The sequence below is a fragment of the Aspergillus eucalypticola genome (genome assembly GCF_003184535.1).
Source record: "Aspergillus eucalypticola CBS 122712 chromosome Unknown BO83scaffold_21, whole genome shotgun sequence".
Classification (NCBI taxonomy): Eukaryota; Fungi; Ascomycota; class Eurotiomycetes; order Eurotiales; family Aspergillaceae; genus Aspergillus; species Aspergillus eucalypticola.
This window is the reverse complement of record NW_020290295.1, coordinates 527,199-554,411: the sequence shown is the minus strand read 5'-3', so window position 1 is coordinate 554,411 and position 27,213 is coordinate 527,199. Positions and strand designations below refer to the sequence as shown.

Here is a 27,213-nt window from a genome sequence, read left to right as displayed (position 1 = left end):
GGACTCCCATCATACAAGCCAGATAGCAATTTAGCACAATACTATAATATTCCTCCGGTTATCCCCAAGGAAATTCACTCTTAAGGTCCGCGCAGCAGGGTATGAGGATGTCGCTAATCAGCTTAGAATAAGTAGGAGAGGTGGAACTATAGCACGGGATTTCACATCTCACCTTAGCCTACTCCACACGTAGACCCCAAGGCCGGCTCAGATGATGTTCTCGGCAGGCCAAAATAGAATAGTAATGACCCTCGTGGCAAGCTGAGGATTTTGCAAACTGGTACATCCAATGAGATCTCCAGATTGGCATGCCACGGCTGTTGTGGGTGCAATTAACGATTCCTCATGATTGCTCAATGCGTTCTCATGATTGGCCTCACTGCATACCAACCGGCATTCTTAGGTGTACGCCTGGTCTTGGCATCACCTGACATTTTTTACCAGTCAATATTTAAATGCTCTTCCAGTGCAGAGGTTCAGGCAAGCTATTTTTGACTACTCGAAATATCAGCAAAGTCTGTATTATACTCAGCATGCGTCTCTTGCTGGCTACTATATCAGCCGGGGTGTTGTGGCTTCCCCAGGTGTTGGGGAGGGCCAACACGACGGCGCCGAATTATACGGTCGATGAGCTGTGGAAGTTGGAAACTACCTTCTGGGACAATTTCCTATATCCTGCCAATGTTGAGCAGATGGAGGCCATTAATTCCACCTTGTTTACTCCGGATGTATGTGGAGGGGTAGTTGTCCTTCTACATAGTCGCTGACATCTCCCGGCAGGTACAAGGTCGAGTAGACATCACCCGCGTGTTCAACGGCAGCGAATTGAACACGGAGTATATCTTTGGGCTCTTTTCGGACCCTGACCACGTTAGCCTAGTTGGGGTTCCCGTTGACTATAGCATCACGCAGTTCATTGCCCAGGGGAATATCGCATCCGCGACCACGGTTGTCACCTTTAATGCCACCTCCTTCGGCAATCTGCTGGTACCGGTCACCATTGACACGTGGATCATGTGGGATTCCGACGGACGCATTATGCAATATGATGCCACCTTTCGCTGGTTCGGATTTCTGCTGGATACCCTGGTGGAGGCGTTGGCCGAGTCCATCAACGGCACGACCAGCCAGGCTACGGCATCACTGACCCAGATCCTCGCCACGACCATCTGCGCAACGCATGATCAGTACTGCACCGGTGCAAACCAACAATACGATAACAATACGGCTTGTCTTGAGTTCCTGACCACGGCAATTCCGCTCGGGAAGGACTACGAGCTAGGTCGGAACACTCTGTTATGTCGGGAGGTTCATGAGCACATGGTGCAGTATGATCCGGCGCTTCACTGTCCACATATCGGGCCAACAGGGGGAGATTATTGTGTCAATGATCAGACCTATGCACAAAAGGTTCTCCAACAGTACTTCAACCAGTCATGGATTGTGGGCGTACCCTCGACCGGGGATATCTGGCTTGGGGACTGATGGTGACTGGCGAACTGCTTGCTCGGCCTATGTTAATTTAGGGATATAGAATACCCCGGAGAAGGGTAGATTAGGAGAGAATTCATTTCACGAGCAATGAGTCGGAGCACTCTAGACGTTCAATAGTGGTATTGACTGTAAGAACAAGCCTATCTCAGTGTTTTGTAAAATCTTCTCCAAGCCTGTCTCTCTTCCTCCTCCAATTCTGCCTAATCCTCATCCAAGAACTGCCGCGTCAGGGAGTTGGTCTGGCCAGAGAGACTCGTACAGATTACGGGCCAACTTCCATTCCATCTCATCCCAGGACCCATCAGATCTGGCACATATCAGAACCGAGACTCGTACTAGTCAGGGCAGTGCATCTCTTTACCTCAGATGAAACTGTTTCGGGGCCAAGACGTGTGCCCGCAGCAGGATGCAGCCCACCGCCGTGTCATACGGCTTGCCGGACGTTTTCACGAATTCGAAACTACGAATATTCTTGGGATGGATTATAAGAGGCTCATGCGACATCTTTGCAACACCGTTGATGTCAATGCCTTCGATCTCATCGACCAGGGGCGGCGTGACATGGTCGTCCCGGGGGTCGTCAGTTGGACCGGACAAGGGAACATCAGTCGCGTCGACTACACGCTTTCATCCTGCACGAGCTGCGGCCATGCGGTGACCCACTCTGTGCTGTGAGTGTCACGGACGCCGTAGTAGTGGGTGTATCTGTCCAATGTCAGACTCCGGCTGGGATCTGTCGGCACAGTGGACTTACCCCATCGTGAATCCGCTTTATATTGTTATTGGCGAAAGGCTGTTTGGTTCAAGGTGATGACCATAAAGTCATTAGTAGTGCTATGTGTTGGCAATGGCAGGAATTTATTACAAGGGAAGACATGAGGCAGGCAATCATGACAAAGGCGTCTTAGGCAGCAGCCCCGACAATTGCAGTGAATTCAACCGGTCCAGGTTCCTTCCAAAGTTCACTACCATGGATTCTGCTCCTTGGTCCCTAGAATGATTTGGCTTCGCGCATCTTGAACTCTGGCAAGGGGCTGCGTCCCCCACGATACCACAACCCTATGTTCTTTGCGTCCTTGTTGTTTAACGTCTCCACTGCCCGTAAACCAAAGGCTACGTCCTTTCCAGGGTCCTCCTCCACCAACTGGCACCGACTGAAGGCCGTCTGCAGCTCCTGGTGATTGAATGCACCCCGTCCGTGGTAGTGCTGCCAAGCAGCGGAATAATTGCCTTGCTAGCTACAGGGCTATAATAGTGCGGAATGCGTGAGAATAAGTGATGAGTGACGTGGTCGGTTGAGATATGATGGAAGAAATGCGTTCCAATGATGCCAAAGTCGCGGTCCATGGTCGCGGTCGCGCCACGCAGGAAGCTCCACGATTCAGGGCAGTATTTGGGCACCGATGGGTGGGTATGATGCAGATACGTGATCATCACTAAGCACTCACACAGATATTGTCAGATAACCTCATTTGTCAGGGAAAGGGGAGGGTTGCACATACCGACCCAGTGGTGCACCCATGTCCACGGCACAATATAAACCCAAAACAGCGTCTCGAACGAACCAAACTGCTGATAAAGCTGATAAAAGCCGGCGATCACAGTGAAACAGCCCAAATCCGACAGCACAATGGACAGCCACTCGGAGGGATAGAACAATGCCCCTTGGGGATCGAAATGGCTGTGACGCGACAAACATTTCCTGGGAATAGCTGTAGGAGGGCAGGTGATGTTGGTCAGGATATACCAGTTCCAGCCGATGGTCTGCTGCAGCAAAATGCGAAGGAAAAGGACGAAGGGCGCATCCTGACCTATATCCTCGAGCACCTCGACCGCCTGGCCGATCTTGTCAGCGTAGGACTGGCGCAGAGGCGGCACATAGTTTAGGTCCTTTTCAATATGATTGGCATAGATATGGTGTCGCCGATCAGACAATTTCCAGGAGAAGTAGGGGGCGAGGAGAAAGGAGTGCAAGACGAATCCGACGGTGTCATTCACCACACCCCAGCGTGAGAAGCCGCTGTGGCCACAGTCGTGTGCAATCACCCAGAGTCCCGTCCAAGCAATGCCTTGACATACTCCATACACATTGACCGTGAGGTAGTAGAGCGGGGTTGAATTTTGCACTGCGCTGGTTTGTAGTAGCTGATATAGTGCGGTCAGTAGGATCCCCGCATATGCCAGGTCTCGAAACAGGTAGAAGCAAGACCAGAACAGGGACGGCGTAAAGCAGTAATCGGGCACTGCGCGACGAAGATCATCCACCGTCACCTTCTGATTTAGATTCTGCAGTTCCACAATGATTGATCAGTCACTCTTGATTCGCACAATAGACGGATGGTTAGGCCTATCCCTCCCTCGACTAGATGAGTTGGATGTGGTTCTGCGACCGTCTGAAACCCGGTCTTGCCTAGCTCCATTCTGCAGTGGCAGAATCTTTGGAGGACAATTATCGACGATGGGCTTGAACTGATCCCCAAATCGATATAATTAACAGGCCTGTGTTATGATCGATCAAGGATATTTTTCCATTCTTTATTTAGATTGCCCTGTATCATCATCAGCGGCCTCTTTCAGCAGGTTTACAAATTAGCCTATAGAATCTATTGCAAGTGAGCAAGGAATGGGAGTGTCAAAGAGCTAAGGTGCAAGAGAGCCCTTCGGAATCTCACTTGCATAAACGAGGCTGAGAGGATCCGATCCCGCATTATCGAAAGCCGTGAAGACCCCGGGAGTTCCGCGAATCATAACGATCAATTATGGGTCTTCGCCTCCTCTAGGTCCGCGGACGACATGCCAATTGATCATCGTGCCTTATATCCTGTCACGCCTGATTAGCAATTCTCTGTAATCCCAAGTGAAGTGTCTCGCATGGGTTGTAAGCAGAAAGGCTAGTCGCCCCAATACCACCTAACCCCTCTATCTACACCGAAAGTAAGATCCCAGCTTACGACATCTTTAAGGCTTGGGCTATACCATTTATGCTTCATTCTTACTCTCTGAAACAGGATTGCGGTCCAGATCAACTGATAAGGAATCTCTGGATAGCTTTTGCGTGGTGCGTGTGATCAATATTGAAGTAAATAGTGACGATCCTTGCGGAATCCCTTTTGTGTCTTGGTGCAATGACGACAGGAGACCGTCTCATCGGTAGGTGGGCTACCATCTGTTTGTCCCACAAAATACCACAAGGCTGGGTCCTACCTGACCCGGTGCTCGACACATAAAACCACCGGCAATGAACGTGAGGTGCCCTACGATATGCAAGGATCAGCCTTTGGCTCGTGTCACTTTGTCCTCAGATCCTTCGGGCGCAACGCACCCTGCATGTCCGACGGTCTGAATACGAGGGGGCGAAGACATAAGAGATCAAGTGTTGTCGTAGTCGGTAGGATAAAGTTATTTACGAAGCTCTGGGGAAAGCGCTCGGTGTCCTTTGCTGATACTATATCACTTTCTATTGCAATCTATCATCATGATCATTACATGCGGTCATTATTATATACAATGTTTCCATCGATACCTATGCATCCGTGCCCAAAGCAAAGACCTCCGCAATCTCGGTGATATTCTTTCCCTGAGATAGCAGCAATCCCAGCAGAATGCGCGACTTCTGCGGGTTCAGATATCCACTGGCGATGTGGGTAGCCGTGTCGCTGCTCACGTCCGACAGTGGCACTTCCCCGTTGATGAGATGATAGCTCCTGGCTTCTTCTACAGTTCATCTTGCCTGGATGCAGCAATTTATATACCAAATGTTAGCGCTGGCACGCGGGTCTGTTCGGAACCCAGCCGTGATTGCAGTGGGAGATGGTCTTGTTCTGTGGAGGCTTGCTATCTCCTCCACATGGTCTTATCAAAGTTTCTCCACATGGAGTTGACATGGGAAGATTGCTAGTCTATCCAGCTAGAAGGGTTCCAGGGTCCATAGACGAGTGGACGGAAACTGATAGAATGATGATTGATAAAGGGCTTGGCCCCGATATCGGTGTTGACTCCTCACGATAAGCCCAACTGCCGGAGAAGGTCCACCCGAGGGTAGCATTCACCCATGCGATAAGGCAGAGAATCCTTCTCGAAGCCGCTATCTGCATGACAGCGAGGCAATATGTCATCTTATCTTGTTGTCTGTCATCAGAGACCTCCGTCATCACTTCGCAGCACTCGGACTCATATTTGTTACAAACTAATGGCAGTAGCATCGCGATTGACTAGTACTATCCGTAACCCCGGAACCAAAATATATATCGATGTCGGCGTGAAGTTGATACGTAGTACAAGCAGGATATTTATTATCTACTACTCATAGCAGTGCTAGTACTTACTAGTAATAAGTTTCTTCTATGTACCTTCAAGGGCTATAGTAGGTATCCTGTTCCACTCGTTGAGGCTGTGTGGGTGGCCTTCCTCCACAGATAAGACCCTCATCGTCTGTACTAAAAGATGATTCCATGATATGTAACTTCCCTCCTACTACCTATACCGAGCTGATCTGAAACTGGTGCGAGGTGTGCCCCGTCACCACGCCGGCAGTGTTTCGGATCTCGGGTTGATGAAATGCCTCCAGCGACTGCAGCTGCGCGGGAGTGCCGATCTGGAGTTGGCGCAAGATCTCGACCACAGCGGCATAAAGTACTCCCCGGTTGCCATCCTCAATCTTGACCGCAATTCCCAGAGCCCCGCTAATCCCCAGTTGCTGGGTGTAGCCTGAAGCACGCACTCCAATAGCATAACAGCCGTCCGCTCCCACCTTGCCAATTAACCCCCCCTCAAATGCCCGCATCAGCGCGGTGCAGAACCGACCATCTCCCCCCACCAGTTCTGGATGGCCTGCCATCGCTCGAAAGATGCGAGCTAGCGCCTGTGTCCGTGGAGACGGGTGATCCGTAGAGGCTACGTCGGCTGCATTGGCGATACGGGCGTAGATGCCGGCTAGATGCTGCAGGGGTAGCGCGGGGGCCGGCAGGTTACAGCCATCAATGGCCCATTGGACATGATCCGAGGGCAAGCCCGCCAACTCCTCGACGGCGTGCATGACTTGCTGCTGGAGAGGATGATTGATGCAGTGGTACTCTGCAGGAGGCGCTCCCAGAGCTTTTGCACCGGCAAGCATGCCGGCGTGTTTTCCTGAGCAGTTGTTTGCGATGGCCGTCGGCGTCCAGTCCCGCTTGATCCATGCTCGATTGACGGACTCCGACAGGGCCGCATGACCTCCACAACGCAAGTTCTCTTCCTGCAGGTCAACTTTGGCCAGCATGGCGCGGGCACGGGCAAGATGGCGATCTTCACTGCTGTGGGAGGCGCACATCAGCGCCAGATCGGCTTCGTCGAAGTCAAACTTTTCTGGGGCGCCGGTTTCCAGAACTGCCAGGGCTTGGGCAGGTTTCGCAGCCGAGCGGGCCAAAGTGACACGCGTGGGATTTCCCACAGCATAGATGATGCGGCCCGCGGCATCGGTGACGGCGGCATGGACTTGGTGTCTGTTTTCCACGACGTTGCCGCGATAGGTCACGACATAACCGGGAACGGGGTCGCGAGGTAATGGGTTGGGTGATGCGGTCATGGTGGATGATACCAAGTGGAGGGTTCACTTGCAAAGTCAAGAAATGGTACCGTCGCCATGTTTGCGACTGCGCAATGATTTTATAAGGGCCCTCCTGTGGTTTGCGATATCAGGTGGATGGACAAACCGGGTGAGGGTACTATTCCCAATGCGGTGCGCGGATGCGATGAGGAAGGGACCAGTTAGGATAGAACGGGACAGAAAATATTCATTTCGTGATGGAGGCGGGGGGTAAATGTGGATGACTAAATTGATGTGTGTTACTGAGGCAGCTGGAAGGAGATTATCACATCACCATTAAAGAATCCGCTTACAGTGAAAAGATGCCATCGAATTAAGATATCCGAGGCAGTCAGGCAGTCAGGCACCATGTTATTTATGCCTTATCGCCTTGCTGCCTTATGGCCTAGTGGGCTTGCCCCCTGGGGTGTCAATGCGAGGACCATCTCGTCATCCGATAATATGTCATAGATGTTCACTGTGAGTTGACACTCTATTGTAAATTTACTGTTACTTCTATAACCCTTACTATCCTTCCTGTTCCTGTTCCTGTTCCTCTTCTGCTCTTTGTGTGTGTGTTGTATCGGAGCGGCCCGGAAGCTACCGATCGGGGGATTCCTCCTGATCTTTTTCATTCTACCGCTGTGCCCTTACTCTCTACCTTCCTGCTTTTCCAATCGATAGATTCCACGTACAAAGTAATTCCTTCTGGCATGATTGCTTGACATGTTGTCATTTCACACCACCACATCGTATGGAGTACTACCCAGTCAAAGTACTAGTAATTATCCCGGGTGGCCGGTAGCAGCCAATCATGCGAAAGTGACCACGCACGGGGGCTGTCGATCCCCGATGATCGTGCATCGGCAAGCAATGAAGACGGACGGTAGGACAAGCCTCGGCCACACTCAACAGTCAAGGTTGTAGTCGGTAGTAGATAGGTTGTGTCTCCAGATGTGGGGAGACCCCTTCGAAATACCCTCCGACCCCGTGCCTCGTGCCCCTGCAGATCGATGCCATTGGAGCTGCACCCGTGCTTCGTGTTCCTGCCGATGGGTAAGAGGGGTGGTGAATAATGGATAATGGAGCCCATGCGAATGGCTCGGTTAACTCATGAAATATACTCTTTTAATCAGAACAGATGGTTTCTCGACCACTTGACACCACCACGTGCAGACCCTGCAGGGGGAGAGATGGGAAGAAAACCTGTCCGAGTGACAGCTCTATATCCACCCTAAAGATGCTATAAGAAGGCTCCCCCTCGACCATCCTGCCAATGGCTTGTATTGTCACCAGGGTATTGCATTCTGCCTCTCCAATCTGTACCTCAATCTCCAACTGGCTCATCATGCATCCCAGTGCGCTGGTCGGTCTGCTGGCCTTTGCTGCCGCTGCCTCGGCCATCCCGGCAAACCCTAGCCATCAGGCTCATTCCAACTCCGCCATCCAGAATCTCAAGTCCAAGATCAAGAATGTCGTGGTCCTAGTCATGGAGAACCGCTCCGTGGACAACCTGTTGGGAGGTCAGACCATCAAGGGCTTGGAGAACCCTATCAATAACGGCCCCTTCTGCAACCCCTACAACATCACCGATCTCTCTCAGGGCATCGTCTGCAGTGCGGCCAGAGACTACGATTCGGTCACCGATGATCCCGACCATGCGGTCTATGGCAACAACATCGAGTTCTATGGCACCTTCACTCCCGACAATGCGGCCATCGCCCAGGGCAAGTTGACCCCCTCCCAGCAGGGATTCGTCACCGAACAGCTGCGCCTGTACAGCGCCGATGCCAACCGCACCGAGCTGTCCGTGCAGGTCATGAACTACTACACCGAGCAGCAGGTGCCTGTGCTTACCGAGCTCGTCCAGAACTTTGTCGTCTTCAACCATTGGCACTCAGATGTGCCTGGCGTACGTATCTCCTTCCCAATTGTGACCTGTGAATGGCAAGTTGCTAACCCCGATCCAGCCGACCAACCCCAACCGGGCTGCACTCACCTCGGGTACCTCGTATGGTCATGGAACCAACGACGAGGCCTTTGATAACCACGCCTTTCCCCAGCGTTCCATCTTCCAGCAGCTGACTGAGACCGGCCACTCCTGGATCAACTACTGGGACACGGCCGGTGGCACGGGTCCCGATGCTGAGTTCTACAACTGGACCTACACCTCCAACAACACCAACAAGGTCAAGGCGCTGGAAAAGTTCTACACGGATGCCGCCGCTGGTGCTCTGCCGGAATTCAGCTACGTTAACCCCTCGTGCTGCGGTGTCGGCACCAACTCTATGCACCCCAGCGGTCTGGTCTCCGACGGCGAGAAGCTGATCAAGAACGTCTACGACGCTCTGCGCGCCGGTCCCCAGTGGAATGAGACCCTCTTCATCCTCAGCTTTGATGAGACTGGTGGTTTCCATGATCATGTGCCTCCGCCCCTGGCTCCCCGGCCGGACAACCTCACCTACACGGCTACCACCCCGAATGGCAAGGACTATACCTTCAACTTCAACCGTCTGGGTGGTCGTATCCCCACTCTCCTGATCTCCCCCTGGGTGGGTAAGGGATATGTCGAGCAAAAGGGCACTAGCATCACCGGCGACTCCGTGTCTTACTCCGCTTCGTCAATCCTGCGCACCCTGGGCTATCTCTGGGACTTTGACCCTTTCACTCCGCGGGTCGAGTATGCGCCATCTTTTGAGCATCTGGTGCAGACGCGATCCCGCGACAACACCCCGACTGCCTTGCCTAGTCCGGTGTCTTTTCGGAAGTAGATGACAAACTGTTACGCAGTGGTGGGTTGCAAGGAGATATTGAACTGAGAAAAAGTACATCTGAAAAGCTGAGCCTCGTCGGAGATGTGTACATTCTCGGATCTCTCCAGGCTTAGCATGGTACAGAAGGAAGATAGATCCTGTATGATTGATGATAAAGACAATACATATATTCGTAATATACCCGTCTTCATCCATGAGTGTGGTAGAACATTCCTTCGAATCTCTTCCTAGAGTATTACTACTTGTAGCCCAAGGATGGGTTGGGGCGAATGATTTCATCACTTTTAGAATATCCTGCGACAGTGGATAGGGGATCAATAAATTCCCGGCACTGGGTTCCGCACTCTACACACAGGAGGTCTATATGACTCTTCAAGCGTCATTCATACTGGTCCACATCAACCCATCTTGATTGTATCCACTAGCCTCGGTCGCATCCTGGCTCTCGAAAACACGCTCACGCAGGAGCAGCTTTCACTCTAAATCCTACTTTATTTTCAAATCATTCCTAACCATCATGAAAAAGGCAGAAACTTTACCATTGGCTGTGCCCATCATCTTGTTGAAGAAGGTCTGACTCGGTCGTTTCTTCAGCCCACCGACGCCTCCTCCTGGCACCTCCAGGGTCGACGACGAGGATCCAGCAAGAGAAGTAGTTCTGCTGGAGGCTGAATAATAGGCATGAGAACTGGACGAACCGCCGAGACCACCACAGGTGCATACTTCATCACCGCAGGCCCGATCTTCTGCATGATATATTGGATGCGGGTGAAGAAGTCCTCTGTCTTGAGCTGCTCTGGTGGCGTATTGCGGAGCACTTGCAGAGTCGCCCCGGCGAGCAGGGCACGACGGCCCAAGACCTTCAGGTACGGGTCCATTGGCTGTTCTTCAAAGGCAGCCTCAGTCGTCGGCACCATCTTGCTAATGACAGATAGTCCAGTTTGAACGGCATTTGCCCCCTTGGAGGCAGCCGACAGCACCGAACCCAACATGCCCCAGAAGATCTCATTCTCCGTCTCGCGCTCCACCAACTTGAGCAGGTAGTGCGTGAACGAGTCATCGAAAATCCCTTGGGAGGCGGATTGGCTCCCGCCGACCGTACGATGTCGGATGGAATGGTTCTCTACCTGCCTCTGCACCCTTTTGGGTGTACATATCTTGCGAGAGATGCAACGCCGCCGGCAAAATGGCCGGTAAGATCGTAGGCGCCACGATATCAACATCTGCAGCTGCCTTCTTGTACTCCTCCATAATCCGCGTGCTGATACCGAGCTGTTTCATACGGTCAGCATCCGCCCGCAAGAAGGCCTGCAGCGCAGCCTCGGACAGGATGGCTTCTTCGGCCGTGCGAGACTGAGCAAATTCACCCGGATGGGCATCAGTAAACCCACTCTCGACACTCCGTTTGGCGGCCACGGAGATGGCAGTGCCAGCTAGAGCGGAAATTGGTCCTCCAATGGGACCCAAGAATGGACTGACCGTCTGCAGGGCGCCCGAGATCATTGGTGCGCCGACTTTGAGCACATCCTTCAGGTCGTCCCAGAAGGCGTCCTCTGCATCCGACTTCCTGTCCATGCTGTCCCCGCCCACACGGACGTACTTGATGCCGGCTTTAGTCGTCTGGATAGGATACTGTCTCTGGAGAACGGAAACGTACTCATGGTATGGATTTCCATACTCCCCTCCAATGGGACTGGCTGAGTTATTTCCAGCTCCCCATAGACATGAGCACCGATGGAGATCAAAGGCTGATTCTGCACAAGGACTGGAGACCCTGATTGACCTAAGATGAGAGTTAGCAGGTAGAATTAATAATATCAACTTTGCATTGCACCTTTGTATGTATCGATGCGATACTCTAGCATCTGGTTCGCTGTCTTGCGCCGATTCCATTCGACAGTCTTGAACTCTTCGTACATCTGTGCGCCAAACTCTCCATCCACCTGCATATCACCGGGATATCCCACTACGCCAAAATGATATCCTTGCTTATCAAGGGGGTCTCAGTCGGCTTGAAAAGGGTAGTGACATAGGTGAGGGGCCGATCGAGCCGGATAAAAGCCACGTCTTGATGGCGATTCACCCCAGATTGAAGCCATCCTTCGGTGGTCACGATCTGGACGCCGTGCCGGAACTGGACGTCGGGGTCATTGATAGACCTTTTGCCGTTGTAGCCAATGTACGCTTTAACCTCGATCGCCCGACCGAACCCTTTCCCATCGTTCTGGCTCCGGTCAAAGGCACAGTGACCAGCGGTCACGAGGGTGTCATCGCGAACAAGCTATCCCGTGCCTATGGCATGACGCTGGTCGTCAGGCTCCTGGCCTTCGTATCGCATGAATAGCTTGACGATGGCTAGTGCCTGTCAGTGGGATGAGAATCGTGTGCAGGGGTTTGGGATACTTACAGTGATACTTCCCCCCTGGGGCGAAGTGCTTGCGGTCCACCAGCTCACGGGAATCTTCGAAGATGGCTTCATTACCTTCTTCATGTGGGGATGGCCAGAAAGAGACTGTGATGAACTTTTGCAGACGAAGATATTAGTTTGAAATATAATTTTATCTGCCATGTGCCTGCTGGAACGTATCGAGACCATTGTGTGCAAGTTTCTTGTCTTACGTTCCTTTGAATGCATATAGATGACCTGAGATGCTGCGCACCGTCGGCTACTTTTACCGCACGCGATGGCCCATATGGCCTGACCTAACCCTGTCAGTTCCTGCATGAAACTAAGTTCGAGCCTCTGGGTCTAGAACGGCAACATATGCCCTCAACATTAAGGGCAGGCTTGCGGCACCCAATCGCACTCCCATTCAACTGAATTTGAAATGTTTAAGCGACGGCAATGCCCTCGTTGAAGCTGAAGAATACGAGTCTCCCCCGGATGCTTAAGACGCTAGAGGATATACGATCATAATGAGATACTTTCGAGTACTGCTCGGCAGCATACCTGCAAACCGACAACTCTATAGTGACCACGGAGTCTCCGAGACTACGTCTGCGCTGCCTTCGGTTCCGGCTCATGCGATGAGCTACTTGCAATGCCCCACTGCACATCCCCATAGCCATTAGCAGCGAGATAGTCCTTCCAAGCCTGGTCTTCATTGTCCAGCGCGTGATCCACATCCTGGAACACAAACCAGGCCAAGAGCCCCCCTAGGACGGCGAACCCGGAGCCAATGAGAAACACGGCCTGCGTGCCGCGAAACTCATCATCTCCCCAGCTAGCCAGGATAGGCTTGAAAACCGCCGTCCCAATGGCCGCCCCCGCCTTGCTCCATGCCGCTGCAAATCCCACGGCATGCCCGCGTATCGCGGTCGGGAAACTTTCACTGGCTGTCACAACAATCGTCGATCCGGGACCCACCTCTCCGAGCGTGAGGAAAACGCCATAGAGCACAATAAAGAGTGGCAGCGACTTTTCGATGGGTCCCAACGCGCCACCCAGGATAAAGCCCAGGGCAGCCTGGAGAAAGTACCCGAGCGCCATGGTCCGCCGCCGCCCAATCCGGTCGGACAGGAAGCCCCCGATGAATGCCCCGGGGATGTAAAAACAGTTGATGAGCGTGCCCCAGGCCATTGTCAGTGCGAGAGAGGAGGTCGGGTTCACGCGACCGACAATTGTTGATGAAAATAGCCCAAACGGGTACGAGATGTAGTTATAACTGCCGATATGATTAGAATCACAACGGACAATAGTTAGCGTATACTGCATTACTTACATGAACCAAGAGCCGCACGTGCCTAACAACGGACGCCAGTAACGCTTTAGTGCCAGCCAGTAGGGCACTGTTTGCTTCTGCATCGCGCTCTTGCGATAAGCCGAGCTGACAGCCATTCGGTATCGAAACCAAAAGATGGAGAGCGGAGGAATTACCCCCAGCGCGAGTGAAATCCGCCAGACAGCTTCATAATGACGGACCTCCTGGTGAAAGCACAGAAGCAACAGCAGGGGGACTAGGGCACCAAAGGCGAACCCAAGGGAAGCCGACAGGTCAGCAATCATGGCAAAGATGAAGCCTCGTTTGTTTCGGACACCCAGATCTTCATCGGTGGCTTCTGCAGCACCAGCCCCGGCAACCGGATACTCCCTGGGGAACGAGTGAGTAACAGTTGCGAGAGTACTTGAGATGACTGTGAGACTCACCCACCCGCGCCGACGCCAGCGATTCCTCTCGCAATAATCAACATCCAAAACATTCCATCTCGATCTGTTCCGCTAGCACCAGCGCTCAATGCGATCCCTAGGACGAGGATGACGGTGGTCAAGACTGCGCCGGTCTTGCGGCCCAATTTATCGGACAAGTATCCGAAGGACAACATGCCAATGATCATACCTACCATAAAGGCGTTGGACAAACGAGATGCGACAGCCGTGGTGAGAGCCTTTGGGTAGATGACCTCCATGACCAATTCGAGGTTGCCGATTATAGATGCGTTGAAACCGTCAGAGCCAATGGCCAGACCGGAGAACACGATCATCAGCAAGACTGAGAATTTGGAGGTCTTTCGACAGCCTTGGTCTGGGGCGACATCGTCAGCGGCATCAGGCGATATCTGCACCTGTGTCTGTTTGGCAGGCTGAGCTGCTTCCGTCGTCCGTACCGAGTCTCGATCCTCTTTGCGAGCCATCTCAGCGGTCAACCTTGCGTCTGCCTCAAAGGCCAAGCAGTTTCCTAAATCCTACTCAATCGAGCCATGACGAGGTGCGTGTATTTATCTCTGCTGCGCCCTGCCTATCTGTCCCGTCTGTCGGCCGATCCGAGCCTCGATTGTCCCGCAAGAGACTGGACTAACATCTCTGATAAGCCCAATGAAGAACAGCCTGGATGGCGGACCAACCGCGACATTCGGCGATAAGCTGCGAGTCGCCAAGGGAGATGCTAGAGAATCCAATCAAGGAAGATCCAGCCGGGCGGGGAATCTCCATCTAGCATCCTTTCAGCGCATCTTCCCCTCTTTTCCAGACCTGCAAGCGCTCGGATCTCCCCCGACTCCTGCAGCACGGCGATAAATCCATTGTCTGGATCCCTGAAACAAATTCTGTATTCTTCCCCCTCTCGGCAGCATCATGCTGGACAAGCAGACCGAGTCTCTCCCACTGGCGGAGGAAAGACCGCTATTCCAACCACCGCATCAATGCCGGAGATCTATTCTGCGCTTTATTACCAGCGCTGGTCTACTGTTGCTTAGCATCTACGCGCTCTTCCCGGTAAGTAGGCGTCCCCATCAGAATCGACGACCGGGGTCTGACTCGAAGGCAGAGGCTGTCGCTCTTCAGCCCCTTCCCGCAACCGTCGTCGGTTTCACTTTCACCATATGAATCCTTCGAGAGATGTTCAATTGAAAATCTCCGAGGAACAGGGTATTACTTTCTGGATACAGCTGCGCCTATCGCAGTTGAGGAGTTCGATGAGCGCCGCAACCGCCTGGCGAGGGCTCTGGTCGCCGATGGGGCGGACGCCTTTGTCGTGGAGCCGGGGTATACGTTCAAATACTATGCTAATGTGAGCCAGCCGGAATGGGAGGTCTGGGAGGTGAGCGCCATTTCTCCCCAGAAACCCTTGTGTGTACTAACATCGCTCAGCCGGAGGAACGCCCCTTTCTTATGGTGGTGCAGCCTTATCGTCATTCGTCGGGCCTTGTCACCGCAAAGACGACATTCCTAGCCCCATCGTTCGAGGCGGAGCGAGCCCGACTGTTGAAAATGCCGTTTCTTGAGCCAATCGAGATCATTCCTTGGGAGGAACACTGGAACCCATACGATACATTGAAGGATTCTGTCATCTTCTCGGCACATGATCGACCACCTCGACTCATGGTGGACGAGGAAATGAGGGACTTTATCCAACGGGGTCTCGGTCACTCGGGGTTCGAAATCGTTGGGCTGATGGGAGAAGTGGAGCGCGTCCGGCAGATCAAATCCAACACTGAGGTGGGGATTCTTCGCGCCGTGAATACCGGGACTGTGGAAGCCGTACGGCAGATGCGCAAATGTTCGTGATCCCCCACTCGGTCGCACTGTGGACGGACTGACACTAAGTAGGCCTCTACCCCGGTCTAACCGAGAGTGAAATCGCAAGGGCCCTGGACAATACTCTTCGCTCGGCTGGGTTGGAGCCATTTTTCGATATTGTTTTGTTTGGTATGTGTCCGACCGCTGCAAAGGTGCGAGACTGACCATGAAGGGTAGACGAGAATGCCGCCAACCCACATGGAGGCACCAACGGTTCGAAGGTGCTTGAGCCGGAAACTTTTGTTTTGATTGATGTAGGGTAAGTTGGCACACAGGGCCGTTCCCTGTCCCACCGTAGCTGCTGCTGACCGATGTCAGCGCCCATCTCCTTGGGTACTCATCGGATATCTGTCGAACCTTTTTCCCGCCGTTCCTTGAACCACCGACACCGGATATGCCCACCCCGACGCGTTTGAGAGATAAGCTGGAGGTAAACCTCGATCCTTACCCTACGTGAGCGAGATCAACTGGCTGACTGCTGTAGGTGTGGGACGTTGTCTTTGAAGCTCAAACCCAATCCATAGGGCAGTTCCGGGTCGACGCCAGTGCGGCCAGCGTTGATATTGCTGCCCGGGAGGTGATCACGGACGCCGGGTACGGGGAAGCCTTTACCCATCGTGTTGGGCACGGAATTGGAATCAAAGGTGAGTCGCCAGCGTCTGTGTGGGGGGCCTGGAGGTTTGTCTGTGGAGTCGTGCTCATGCTGTTGTTGCGAGGTAGCCCACGAAAGCCCTTATCTGAACAAGGGCAACGATGCGACTCTCCTTCAAGCCGGTATGACGTTCACCTCGGAACCTGGGGTGTATCTGGTGGATCGATTCGGGGTACGGCACGAAGACATCTTTCTGGTGCGGGAGGGTGGGGAGGCAGAGCTGTTGACCGGTCGTCGAGCATCTGGGCCTTGGGATCCATAGGCATTCAGTGTTGGTGGTACATGCGATATGGGGACTCGCGGGTGGGTTTTTGATATAGTAGATAGTAGAAAAAAAAATTGTTGCAATTGGAGAAGAGGTGCGGTGGTGATGATACTGTTGTGTTGGGTGTTGGGTGTGATGTGCTTCTCCAAAAGTGGAGGAGGCGTGAGACCATTTGAGATCCATGAGAGCCTCAGGCTGAAATCAGAGCACGGGACCCAGGGCTTTCCCGGTCGGCATCTTCCCTTTCCCTCATCTACTACTGCTTTGCTTTGCTTTGCAGCACTTGACAGATGAACAATTGCAAATCATCCTGTTATTCGATATGCTGCTATTAAACCCTACATAAGGCTCATTACTCACTGTCTATTTGGGTACTAGTCTGGAGATTATGACCGTCAGCCACTACTAGTACTTAAAGCATCATTACCATCAGTCCTGGCCGCGCTGGACCGGAAATATATACAATAACCGCTCCCAGTACTACTAGTTGGTACTATTAACTGTTCATCCAAGGCTAGTAGTAGAACCACTACTCGACAGCACTACCAGCATCGATACTACAAATCGGTCGTGCTCATACAGAAGTTTTAACACTCCAACCCATTTACTTCTTCTTACTCCATAGAAAACTAATGCTATGGACTGTTGATAGACACTGATTCCTCATGCTTGCATTAACTGACTGACTTAGTTAACTAGTTAGTTAACTAACTAACTAATTTTACTCGAATTGAGTCAGCTGCCAGTCAGCCGAGAGCGGAAAATGGTGGCGGAAAAAGGAAACAAGCGGGCGGATCTGATCGAGGAACCGGGTTTCCCTCCCAATAATAGCCAGTCAATCTACCTGGACCATCCTGGATCATCCTACAGGCAAGCACATGAGCTGCAGCTTCCGACTGTCCGATCCGAAAGAGCATATGTGCGGGTTCTGAGGTTGACTATCGATTTACATCCGCCCGTTAAAGCTGTGTGCGGAGCTTTTCCAACAGCAAGCGGAAATGACGGCCAGCGAGGAGGCCTCACCCGCCACGCGCGCGAGAAAGATCCGAAAGGTGACCCGCGCCTGCGATGCCTGCAAGGCCAAAAAGAAGGCTTGTACGGGCAACATCCCCTGTGGTCCCTGCTCCCGCCGTCACTTGGCGTGCACCTACGACTCCGCCTACAATCGGGGTGTGGCGCTCAGTCCTCCTCCCTCATCGTCGCGGACCAAGAACCATCGTCCACTGCGGGAGCACGGCATCTCACGTAGCTTCAATCCAGATCCGGCCCCAGATGTTATCCAGCCACTGCATTCCCCCCCTGTACTTCGTTCAGTTACAGACTGTTCCCGGCCAGGCCTGCAGAGCAGCCCTGCATCGGGGCCAGGCACACTTCCCGAGTCTGCTATTCTCGATGCATCTGTTCGACGAGGCTCGGTAGACGGGACTGGCCAGTACTGGGGTCCGAGCTCAGCACACTCATTTTTGGGCAGGGTCGTGGAGGACTTACATGCCAGTCCCTCCAAACCCATTGCGCCTGCGCAGGATCCCGATGGCTCAGCAACCGTCTCCATCTTCTCCCACGGCGATCGCGTCGTTCCCGAGGTCCATCTATCAGATTTTGTCTGGCCAGGCCAGGCCAAAGCCAGAAGCTTGATCCGCCGATATTTCGAGTTTGCGGCGCCGACATATCGCGTGCTTCATCAGCCTACCATTCACCCCCTGGTACAGCGCTTATACCAGGACTATCCAGAGGGCAACCGGATCGGCAGCCAGCTCGATGTAGCATCCCAGGCCGTCGTGCTCTTGCTCCTGAGTACTGCAGCCATGTTCCGCGTGGATGAGGACGGGCGAATGAGAGATGCCGACGAGGATGGCTGGCGCAACAGCGAGCTTTACTACGCGCAGGCAGAGCATCTGCTGTCACTCGAGACGGGAGCCCCTACTCTGGCCTCGGTGCAAGCTCGTTTTTTGATGGTGCTTTATCTGCTCAGCTCCTCTCGAGCCCAGAAGGCGTGGTTCGTATTTGGCACCACAGTCCAGCTGATGATGGCACTTGGTTTGCACAATCGATGGGCGAGGAGGCACCATGAAGAAGAGGAGAATCTGGTGCAGCAGGAGTGTCAACGGCGCCTTGTATGGTGCTCTTATACCCTGGACAAGTATCTGAGTGTGATCCTTGGTCGACCGCGACTGTGGCATGATGAAGACTTGGACGGAGATCTTCCCACGCGCGTCAATGATGAGGACCTAACAACGCGGGAAAGGCGGTTGTCGAGATGTGACTGTGTGATGGATGCGCCAGTCTTTCATGCGATCTTGGCACAGATACTCACCCAGGCGGCCAAGGAGCCTTACGTTCTCTCGGGCCTCTCCGATTGGACGGAAGTTGAGACCATTCAAGGTCTGTGTGGCAAGGTCGCGAAATGGCAAGCGGAACTGCCTCCTTTCCTCTCCGGGGTCATCCAGCCCAGTAGTTTGGTTCCAGTGTTTCGGCGCCAGTTGACTGTTCTGCAGCTGGCTCGTCATCATGCCTTGATGTTCATCACGCGGCCTCTCTTATTATTGGATTATGGGCAAATGTGGCCTGAACACCGCAGCAGTTACCGATACCATCTGCATCTGTGCCTTACCGCAGCGCGAGAGGCCATAGAATTGATACTTGGCTTTGTGCGTGAGGATGAACTGTTCCCAGCATTTTGGTACTCACAGTACATCGCATTCAATGCTTTATCAATCATCTATCTATACCTGATCCAGGTCAGACGCAACCGTCTGCCATCTGCTAGTCTCGACTTTGTCCGGAGCCCGGAACACACCTTGCATGCAGGTTTGGATGAGTCTACAGACTGTCCGAAACAGCAGTGACACACCTCGCCGACGCAACAGCTCGCAACGCCCCTTCTTGGAAATACAGCGTCATCTTGCAGGGTTTGCGACATGAGCTGGCCCGCCTTGGCTCCCCGATGGACACTGGCGACGCTCAAGCTACCGAGCCGATTGAGCTATCCCGTCCACCTTTCGAACGGAGCCCTCGTCCGACCGAAGATAGAGGTGAGGTGGGTCGCCGTGAGCAGCAGGCAGAAGCCACCGCTGTGAGGGATTATGACCCTGATCCTAACATGTTGCCGACCGTATTCTCTGGATTGGACCCCGCTATTGATCCAGGGTTGCTGGATCCCAGGACACAATCCCTCTTGGACACCTTCATCATGGGCGAAAACGTGGTGCTCGATTTCTGGCCACAGCTAGAGAGCCTGCCTATCTGTAAGCATTCTTTTTCTCCTAGTCGACAAGAACGACTAGTAGGTGCTAATTAACCCAGCATACCCCGGCTGATGCGGAATCCGAACGTGACTGGGACGAGGAAAACGTCATTTAGTAGTCCTATACACATATTTACTGGTAATCCGATATTGGAATGTTGCTGTTGCATATTCAGGTATGGTGTCTACGACACAGCTACAGCAGGACCGGCTTGCCCAATCAGTAACCTTGGGAAGTCTCGCAAGTTGGTATGTTTCCATTCATTCCACCCCGTCACTCAGCACTTGCTCAGCGACCAATTACCAGATATACTTATAACGAATCTGCCCGTCCTCCTCCTCTGCTTTTCGTGCTTTCACGTTGAGCGTATGGAGATACAATGCCAACAGCCCAGTTAAGACGATTCCGGCAGCAGCAAACGCTGAAAGGGTGATACCACCAGGCCGGTACTGTGGCGAGTCGGATGTGGGAAAGAAGTACGAGCCGTATATATTGGACGAGTTACCGAAGAGGTTGACCAACGCGTACACGATGGCCCGCTTGGTGCGTGTCCGGGGGATCGTACTGGCAATCCACGCTTGCACGACGTTGAAAGCGGAATATGAACCAGCGCACATTAAGAACATACCGATGTACCTGACTGCAGTGGCTCGAGACGATATGACCATGACGTTTCCCACGATGTCTACGATCAAAGGCCACGCGATAAGGACTGCGCGCTGGCTCGTTCGATTCGCAATGAAGGAATTACCAAGAGCGCTGATGAAGCCAAAGACGTACACCGGAGCCGTGATCAGCAGCGTGATGATATTGCTAAATCCCAGTGTTTTGACGATGGTCTAATAACACATAAGTCAGAACCAAAGTACTGGAAAACATGATACTTGGTACTCACAGGGAAGAAGTAGGTCCAGCTTTGAGATGTGAGCTGGCAAACCTGGATGAGGATCAACATCCACGCCTTGGGATCTAATAATGCATCCCGCAAGCCCTCGCTGATGGAACCATTCTCATCGACTTCATCATTTGCGGCGCGGGCGAGACGCCATTCGGAAAAGCGCTGCTCCTGTTCTGATAGCCACTTCCGCTGCCCGGAGCGAGGAAAGTCCGGGAGAAGCGCGACAGCGAGAAGCCCGGCCACCATTGTGCCAGCCCCTTCAATGATAAATAGCCATCTGTCCGCATATTGATTAGTGACACACCCCCAGAATATGCCTGGAGATCACCCACCTCCAGCCTTCCAGCCCGCCTTTGCCGTCTAATCCACTCATGACGCCCGCGGCAAACATGCTGCCAAACCCGTTGGCGATGGTGTTTCCACAATACACCACGGCTACTCGCACCGCAATCTCGGACGGCTTGTACCAGGAACTTATCAGCAACCTGATGGTATCGCTCGTTAGGATTCCTTCAGGGACAAGATCATTTGGATCTGGTAATGGGTACTTACAAAGCCCCGGGAAAGAATGGTGACTCGGCGAACCCGAGAAATATACGCACGCATATAATGCCGGCGTAACCATGTACCGCAGCCATGCAGATCGAGATTCCTCCCCAGACGAATATGGCTGCGGGGATGTAGCGGGAGGGTTTTAAACGCGTTAACAGAATGTTACTCGGCACCTGGCCTACCAGGTAGCCGACAAACTGTGCGCCGACAATGATCAGTACTGTTCCACGTCTCAGGATTGGGATTACTTTACATACCATGATAGCTACCGCAGTTTGATATTGCGTGTCAGAAAGGCCCAGGTCTTCCTGTAGCCCTCCCAAACGGGCATTGGCAATGTTGGAACGGTCCAGGATATTGAAAATAAATAGCAGGAACAACGAAGAAATCAGATGCAGATCGATCTTGCGCACCACTGCCGGCAGTCAGCATCACACGATTACTCCAGTAGTTAGTATGGAGCCAGCGAATAGTCTTACAGCGCTTCTCTAGGGCGCGTTCTTCCTCCGGGGTCAAGCCCTCGAACGATTCATCCACCAAGTCCAATGGCTTCCCAGTGGACTCGACATGATCAGATGATGCTTTCTTGTCAATCTCCGCCATGCTGTGAGATGATGTAGGTATGTACTGTCGGGGCTACAACAGCCGATATCGGAACAGTATCAAGGGCCAAGGCCACAAGGGGTGGCTAAGAAGGAATATATTGACTTAGGGGGGTGAATGGGCAGAATTCTACGAAAAAAAGACAAGGAAGGAAAAGGATTTAATGTCCTTCGAACATCAGAGCATCATTGGGTTTATAATGCTCCCCGGCTGCACGGGTAACTGTACCCCAGATGCCATGACCCTATCTCCCATCTGTCAGTGCGGGGTCCCCACGAGCGGGAAAGGAGCGGATATCCCCCAGTCTGGGGTTGGCGACTGGCACTGGCCAGACCGGACTTGTTCCGGACTTTCGTATCGGCATCAGCATCAGACCACCGCTGGATCCACCCCCGGTCTGTGTGAGTTGCCTGTCAACTTCCCCAGATCTGTTTCATATGCATCGATCATGCTTAAATACTGTGCCAGTGCTTTAGACAAAGAACGTCCGGAATGCATCAGCTTTTGCATCTCCATCTCATTATCTCTCCATCCAGCACTTTACTATGCACCCAAGTGCCAGACCTTCTGATCAATGGCCCACTCAGTGATTTTACCACTCAGTAATTTTATTCCTCTATCATTGTATACTCAGGTTGTTGCTTTTCACGCATCCGTTTTACCCATAGCGGTGGCTAACCTAAATCGCTCGCCACCCGACTGGATCGCGTGATAGCATCCAAAACCTTGCCTGATATTGGTATTGATTCCATCTCCTTGTTTGTCCGACATTTCCGATGTATATCCGCTTCCCGCGGAATCACCTCGGGGACACATAACCCTGTCCCGGTAGAGTCAGGAGGATGGTACGTTTCTATGTCAGTAGCCTATCCCATACCCTCCACTCGTGTCATGAGTGAAGACATTATGGACAAAATTAAGCTCTGCCGTCATGACACAATCGCTCACTCCGTAATAGAGCTTGGGTTGATCTGGCGTACCTATAGCATGGTACCGTATTCAGACCACTAGTTGTGGGTAAGGTTTTGCAGATTTCCATGTAGAACAACATGCAGGTATAATCATCTTTCACCAAATGAATTCGAAAATATCCTAGTCGGATATTCTGTCTACTGGAAGGCATTCAACGTACCGTGGCTTGATTCGTCGGCTTCTAGGGCTGTCTTCCCCCAACGATTCTCCATGCCCATCGACTTCCAACCCCCCGTCCCTGTGTGACATCGTACAGAGTTACCATGGAAACCTGAGTAACGAGTAGTCTAGGTTGCAGTGTGTTACGCCAGGCCAGCTGGCCATATAAACATCTCTCAGCACTACAAAATGGCAACTCCATTTGGCGGGCTAGCCACTCCTCCGGGAACCTAGTCGAGGAAGCGGATTATCAATAGATCGGGAATAAACGGATCACAGTCGGCAGTATAACTCACCTTTAATGGAACGTTGGTGAAAAAGAATGACCAGCGCTGCCTCTTTGACACTCCTCGCTCAGCTGCTCCAAATCGAACATTTCCCCGATCGGAAGCCCCCAACCGGCCAGCAGCCACTCATGTAGCCAGTACTTGCAGTCCTGGCACGGCCAGGCCTCGAAGCTCGGGGTGTCACTAGCGACAGCAGCAAATTCCTTCTCCCAGAGCCACCGGAGTGTGGCCTCTGATGACTCGATGCCGATCGCTGGGGGCGTGGAAATGTCCGCCATCGCAGAAATTTCTTTCGAGATAATGCGGCATAACCCCATCCCCAGCCTGCCCGGATGAACAAGACATCACCCGGTTTCAACTCTGTGCTCTGGGCCTGGGCCACTTTCTCCAGGACGGCGACTGTGATTGACTGGGTCGTGAAAGGCTTCACAGGGACATGGTTGGCCTCCGCTCCAGCGATTTCTTCTCTTCGGACCATGAATCCCCATTAACCTTCGTAGTCAGAATTTCGTCGAGGGTACGGCCGTTGAAATACAGTCGCTGTTCCTGGTAGCCAAAATGCCGCAGACCGTCCCACTGCGAGCTGGACTGGGTGTTGAAGTGCAGGATGTCATCGTTGACAGATGTGGGGGCGATGTTTGAGATGGTCTGGGTAAATGGAACCCGATTGAATGCGGGCGTGGTGATCCGGTCCAGTGGCCAGTCGGTGGAAATGCGAATTCCATCGCGGATTTCGCTGACGGCGGCACACGTTCGATCGGGGGTGAGAAGGTTCAACATAACACACTGGTCGTTGGGTCCGGATAACCCCCATGCATTGCCAGGCGGACCCGTCTTGTCCAGCGGCAAGTCATCGAAGGCGGGCTTCTTGCTGAACGGCATTACGTTGCGGCTGTTCATTTGACTGAGAGATGAGTTTGGCGGGGTAGAAACGAAGAGTGGATCATGAGAATGGAGTCAATTGGCATCTTGTTGGCTCTAGGGTTCATTTTCTCCGAACTCTTGGTTTATCCGCCGTCTGATTGTCGGATTTCCGACCCACTTGTGTTGTGCTGCTTGACTATATGAACCACCACCACCATCTTAGCTTATTAGTCGTCTCCTTGTCAAAGACATAGAGAAATAGAAGTGTTGCCTAATATGTCCCTACCCTCGCACTTTACCCTCAACACCGGCGCCAAAATCCCCGCCGTGGGATTTGGTACCTGGCAAGCCAAGCCCCTTGAGGTAGAAAACGCCGTCGAAGTAGCCCTCAAGGAGGGTTACCGCCACATCGATTGCGCCGCCATCTATCGCAACGAGACCGAAGTCGGCAATGGAATTCGCAAGTCCGGGGTGCCCCGTGAAGAGATCTTCATCACTGGCAAGCTGTGGAACACCAAGCACGCCCCGGAGGACGTGGAGCCAGCCCTCGACAAGACCCTGCAGGATCTAGGCGTCGCCTACCTCGATCTCTATCTCATGCACTGGCCCTGGTAAGTGACTATCTACTCCATCATTCAGGGTGGTCTGGTGGAGACTAAGCATTGACCCCTTGTACAGTGCCTTCAAGGGTGGCGACAAATGGTTTCCTCTCAACGAGGATGGAGTGTTCGAATTGGCCGACATTGACTACATCACCACCTACCGCGCCATGGAGAAATTGCTAGCGACGGGCAAGGTACGCGCCATTGGTGTGTCCAACTTCAATGTCCGTCGCTTGGAGGAGCTACTTGGCCAAGTCTCCGTCGTGCCCGCCGCCAACCAGATCGAAGCTCATCCCTACCTGCAACAGCCGGACCTGCTGCAATACTGCCAGAGTAAAGGTATTCTCATCGAGGCCTACTCTCCGCTAGGCAACAACCAGACTGGGGAGCCGCGCACGGTGGACGACCCGCTGGTGCACCGCGTGGCGGGCGAGCTTAGCATGGACCCCGGACCACTGCTGGCCAGCTGGGGCGTGCAGCGTGGCACCGTCGTACTATCCAAGAGTGTCACCCCGGCTCGCATTGCAGCTAACTTGCGAGTCCGGGCGTTGCCGGAGGGGGCCTTTGCACAGTTGACCTCGCTGGAACGCCACAAACGCTTCAACTTCCCGGGCAATTGGGGATACGACATCTTCGAGGAGGTCGGTGAGGAGGCGGTACGCCAGACTGCACTGGCCGCGGGTCCCAGTAACAAGATTAAGTTTACTGTATAGCCAATCACAATGTATTTTAGAAATAATAGAAGTGAGTGGTTTGAGCGAGTTCTGAAAAAAGCCGGATGCAGTCCGGCCACTCCACACGTCAGCACCTTAAACAGGCGGCCCGATCTCTGAATGTGGTTGGCCTTAGCGCGCCCATCTTAAGTAGGTTACTGACTAACGGTGCCAACCCCAGCTTTTAGTCCTGCGTTGAATGGGGCTGGTTGGCCGCTCAGGCGAATGAACCGGGGTTCTAGGTTAGACGATCCATGGATCGTAAGTCAGACGAGGTCAAGGGTAGCCGAGTGCCGGAACATCCTCATCCCCCCCGACTTCGTTCCTATGTCGATCAGCACATGGCATATATCCTTCAGGGGGAATCGCTGCTTTTCAGAATGTGCCTGGATGACGGTGTTGCTCCCCAGGGAACATGGCCAATTACTCGGCCCCCGTTGAGGGCATCACCGGGGGTTATACGGGCAACAGCTTGGCTATCCAGGCGGTGCTAGCCAGCTTGCTAGCCTGTGCGCTGTACAGCTCGATCGAACTCATTATCCTGGTCTTTCTCACCTTTCACGTTTATGGGGGCCTTTACTTCTGGAGTCTGCTTGTCTCAACCGGGCTCGGCATCATCCCGCAAGCAATCGGACTGCTGCTGAAGTACTTCCAGCTGGCGCCGCTATGGATTCCAGTAACTCTATCAACATTCGGCTGGGCTGTTATGGTGACGGGACAGTCTGTGGTGCTATATTCGCGACTTCATCTCATCTTGTCGAATCAAAAAATCCTCCGCTTCGTCCTCTACATGATCATCATCGATGCCATCATCCTGCAGATTCCGCAGATCATCCTGTCCTATGGTGCCGTCTACGGCGGGGCGCGATTCGCATATGTCTATAACATTTGGGCCAAGGTGCAGCTCACGGGGTTCTTCGTGCAGGAGATGATCATCTCGACGATCTTCATCGTGCAGACCTTTCGGCTGCTCTATCTCTACCCGCATCGGAGTAAGCGGAGGACAAATATCATGGAGCAGCTACTGGCTATCAATACGGCGATTATCTTCATGGATATCTCACTGCTAGCGCTGGAATATTTGGACTTATTTATCTTGCAGACCTCGTTGAAGACCTTTTTCTATACCATCAAGTTGAAGCTGGAGTTTGCAGTGCTGTCGCGGCTGGTTTCGTTTGTACATTATGATCCGGAGCTAGAATCTTCGACATTTACTGGCAGTAATTAGAAGAACCAATCTTTCTCATTACATGGGTTTCGACTGTGTTGAGCGTTATTACTGAGCCTTTTACCTTGGCATAGGTTGTTGCTCGTAGGAATGGCTCAAGTCACAGCCGGTGATGTAACTATCACATGGATTCTGTAGGTACCCTTCCATTAAGAAGAGCATTTCCGCCAAACATAATCCGATGCATCGAATAATCGATGAAGAAAGCGTATCCATAGCGCAAATGGTAAGAAGAGCAGGGCTTCCGGTGCCTCCAATTCTTTCCTTCCCCGCACGAGGCATTTCCGCCGGTGGAGAAAAAACCATGGCGGAAAAGGGCGGGAATG

The 27,213-nt window shown here is 52.8% G+C and overlaps 14 protein-coding genes across 14 annotated transcripts; 6 read left to right on the top strand and 8 right to left on the bottom strand.

Annotated features, from left to right (window-relative positions):
• The first annotated feature begins 508 nt into the window (after positions 1 to 508).
• On the top strand, positions 509 to 1,590 carry BO83DRAFT_380483 (uncharacterized protein). Its single transcript, XM_025531761.1, has 2 exons — positions 509 to 728; positions 781 to 1,590. Exons 1-2 carry the CDS (start codon positions 534 to 536, stop codon positions 1,483 to 1,485), a joined length of 900 nt encoding a protein of 299 aa, XP_025385786.1. The 5' UTR covers positions 509 to 533; the 3' UTR covers positions 1,486 to 1,590.
• An 81-nt stretch (positions 1,591 to 1,671) lies between these two features.
• BO83DRAFT_439426 (uncharacterized protein) lies at positions 1,672 to 2,309 on the bottom strand. The gene is made up of 4 exons (XM_025536175.1): positions 2,249 to 2,309; positions 2,177 to 2,199; positions 1,856 to 2,111; positions 1,672 to 1,801 (listed from the first exon to the last, which is right to left on the bottom strand). The coding sequence occupies exons 1-4, from the start codon at positions 2,251 to 2,253 to the stop codon at positions 1,702 to 1,704; spliced, it is 384 nt and encodes a 127-aa protein (XP_025385785.1). The 5' UTR covers positions 2,254 to 2,309; the 3' UTR covers positions 1,672 to 1,701.
• Positions 2,310 to 2,473: 164 nt separating this feature from the next.
• BO83DRAFT_419146 (uncharacterized protein) lies at positions 2,474 to 4,242 on the bottom strand (the record flags this gene model as incomplete). Its single annotated transcript, XM_025534866.1, has 4 exons — positions 2,474 to 2,638; positions 2,686 to 2,930; positions 2,997 to 3,620; positions 4,167 to 4,242. 4 exons carry the CDS (start codon positions 4,240 to 4,242, stop codon positions 2,486 to 2,488), a joined length of 1,098 nt encoding a protein of 365 aa, XP_025385784.1. The 3' UTR covers positions 2,474 to 2,485.
• Positions 4,243 to 5,858: 1,616 nt separating this feature from the next.
• BO83DRAFT_380481 (asparaginase) lies at positions 5,859 to 7,513 on the bottom strand. The gene is made up of 2 exons (XM_025531760.1): positions 7,372 to 7,513; positions 5,859 to 7,302 (listed from the first exon to the last, which is right to left on the bottom strand). Exon 2 carries the CDS (start codon positions 7,055 to 7,057, stop codon positions 5,972 to 5,974), a length of 1,086 nt encoding a protein of 361 aa, XP_025385783.1. The 5' UTR covers positions 7,058 to 7,302; positions 7,372 to 7,513; the 3' UTR covers positions 5,859 to 5,971.
• A 657-nt stretch (positions 7,514 to 8,170) lies between these two features.
• Positions 8,171 to 10,011, top strand: BO83DRAFT_380480 (phosphoesterase superfamily protein). Its single transcript, XM_025531759.1, has 2 exons — positions 8,171 to 8,969; positions 9,028 to 10,011. Exons 1-2 carry the CDS (start codon positions 8,406 to 8,408, stop codon positions 9,826 to 9,828), a joined length of 1,365 nt encoding a protein of 454 aa, XP_025385782.1. The 5' UTR covers positions 8,171 to 8,405; the 3' UTR covers positions 9,829 to 10,011.
• A 355-nt stretch (positions 10,012 to 10,366) lies between these two features.
• BO83DRAFT_429462 (uncharacterized protein) lies at positions 10,367 to 11,750 on the bottom strand (the record flags this gene model as incomplete). The annotated part of the gene is made up of 5 exons (XM_025535471.1): positions 10,367 to 10,499; positions 10,555 to 10,900; positions 10,959 to 11,441; positions 11,489 to 11,614; positions 11,666 to 11,750. The coding sequence occupies 5 exons, from the start codon at positions 11,748 to 11,750 to the stop codon at positions 10,367 to 10,369; spliced, it is 1,173 nt and encodes a 390-aa protein (XP_025385781.1).
• A 47-nt stretch (positions 11,751 to 11,797) lies between these two features.
• BO83DRAFT_429461 (trypsin-like serine peptidase) lies at positions 11,798 to 12,322 on the bottom strand (the record flags this gene model as incomplete). The annotated part of the gene is made up of 2 exons (XM_025535470.1): positions 11,798 to 12,112; positions 12,239 to 12,322. The coding sequence occupies 2 exons, from the start codon at positions 12,320 to 12,322 to the stop codon at positions 11,798 to 11,800; spliced, it is 399 nt and encodes a 132-aa protein (XP_025385780.1).
• Positions 12,323 to 12,507: 185 nt separating this feature from the next.
• On the bottom strand, positions 12,508 to 14,918 carry BO83DRAFT_380477 (major facilitator superfamily transporter). Its single transcript, XM_025531758.1, has 3 exons — positions 13,979 to 14,918; positions 13,554 to 13,922; positions 12,508 to 13,496 (listed from the first exon to the last, which is right to left on the bottom strand). The coding sequence occupies exons 1-3, from the start codon at positions 14,461 to 14,463 to the stop codon at positions 12,824 to 12,826; spliced, it is 1,527 nt and encodes a 508-aa protein (XP_025385779.1). The 5' UTR covers positions 14,464 to 14,918; the 3' UTR covers positions 12,508 to 12,823.
• Positions 14,919 to 15,152: 234 nt separating this feature from the next.
• BO83DRAFT_318199 (Creatinase/aminopeptidase) lies at positions 15,153 to 16,761 on the top strand (the record flags this gene model as incomplete). Its single annotated transcript, XM_025527731.1, has 7 exons — positions 15,153 to 15,368; positions 15,419 to 15,827; positions 15,878 to 15,976; positions 16,025 to 16,106; positions 16,166 to 16,277; positions 16,332 to 16,491; positions 16,568 to 16,761. Coding segments are annotated over 7 exons (1,272 nt in total), but the record flags the coding sequence as incomplete, so codon positions are not given.
• Positions 16,762 to 17,762: 1,001 nt separating this feature from the next.
• Positions 17,763 to 20,081, top strand: BO83DRAFT_429458 (uncharacterized protein; the record flags this gene model as incomplete). Its single annotated transcript, XM_025535469.1, has 3 exons — positions 17,763 to 19,572; positions 19,632 to 20,009; positions 20,068 to 20,081. 3 exons carry the CDS (start codon positions 17,763 to 17,765, stop codon positions 20,079 to 20,081), a joined length of 2,202 nt encoding a protein of 733 aa, XP_025385777.1.
• A 227-nt stretch (positions 20,082 to 20,308) lies between these two features.
• On the bottom strand, positions 20,309 to 22,062 carry BO83DRAFT_400970 (pantothenate transporter; the record flags this gene model as incomplete). Its single annotated transcript, XM_025533433.1, has 6 exons — positions 20,309 to 20,848; positions 20,905 to 21,184; positions 21,240 to 21,392; positions 21,460 to 21,656; positions 21,717 to 21,874; positions 21,939 to 22,062. 6 exons carry the CDS (start codon positions 22,060 to 22,062, stop codon positions 20,309 to 20,311), a joined length of 1,452 nt encoding a protein of 483 aa, XP_025385776.1.
• Positions 22,063 to 23,423: 1,361 nt separating this feature from the next.
• Positions 23,424 to 24,362, bottom strand: BO83DRAFT_400969 (uncharacterized protein; the record flags this gene model as incomplete). Its single annotated transcript, XM_025533432.1, has 4 exons — positions 23,424 to 23,539; positions 23,593 to 23,804; positions 23,829 to 23,947; positions 23,973 to 24,362. 4 exons carry the CDS (start codon positions 24,360 to 24,362, stop codon positions 23,424 to 23,426), a joined length of 837 nt encoding a protein of 278 aa, XP_025385775.1.
• Positions 24,363 to 24,436: 74 nt separating this feature from the next.
• Positions 24,437 to 25,659, top strand: BO83DRAFT_450834 (aldehyde reductase I; the record flags this gene model as incomplete). Its single annotated transcript, XM_025536816.1, has 2 exons — positions 24,437 to 24,955; positions 25,023 to 25,659. The coding sequence occupies exons 1-2, from the start codon at positions 24,621 to 24,623 to the stop codon at positions 25,657 to 25,659; spliced, it is 972 nt and encodes a 323-aa protein (XP_025385774.1). The 5' UTR covers positions 24,437 to 24,620.
• Positions 25,660 to 25,995: 336 nt separating this feature from the next.
• BO83DRAFT_439417 (uncharacterized protein) lies at positions 25,996 to 26,887 on the top strand (the record flags this gene model as incomplete). The annotated part of the gene is made up of 1 exon (XM_025536174.1): positions 25,996 to 26,887. The coding sequence occupies exon 1, from the start codon at positions 26,075 to 26,077 to the stop codon at positions 26,885 to 26,887; it is 813 nt and encodes a 270-aa protein (XP_025385773.1). The 5' UTR covers positions 25,996 to 26,074.
• Positions 26,888 to 27,213: the final 326 nt, after the last annotated feature.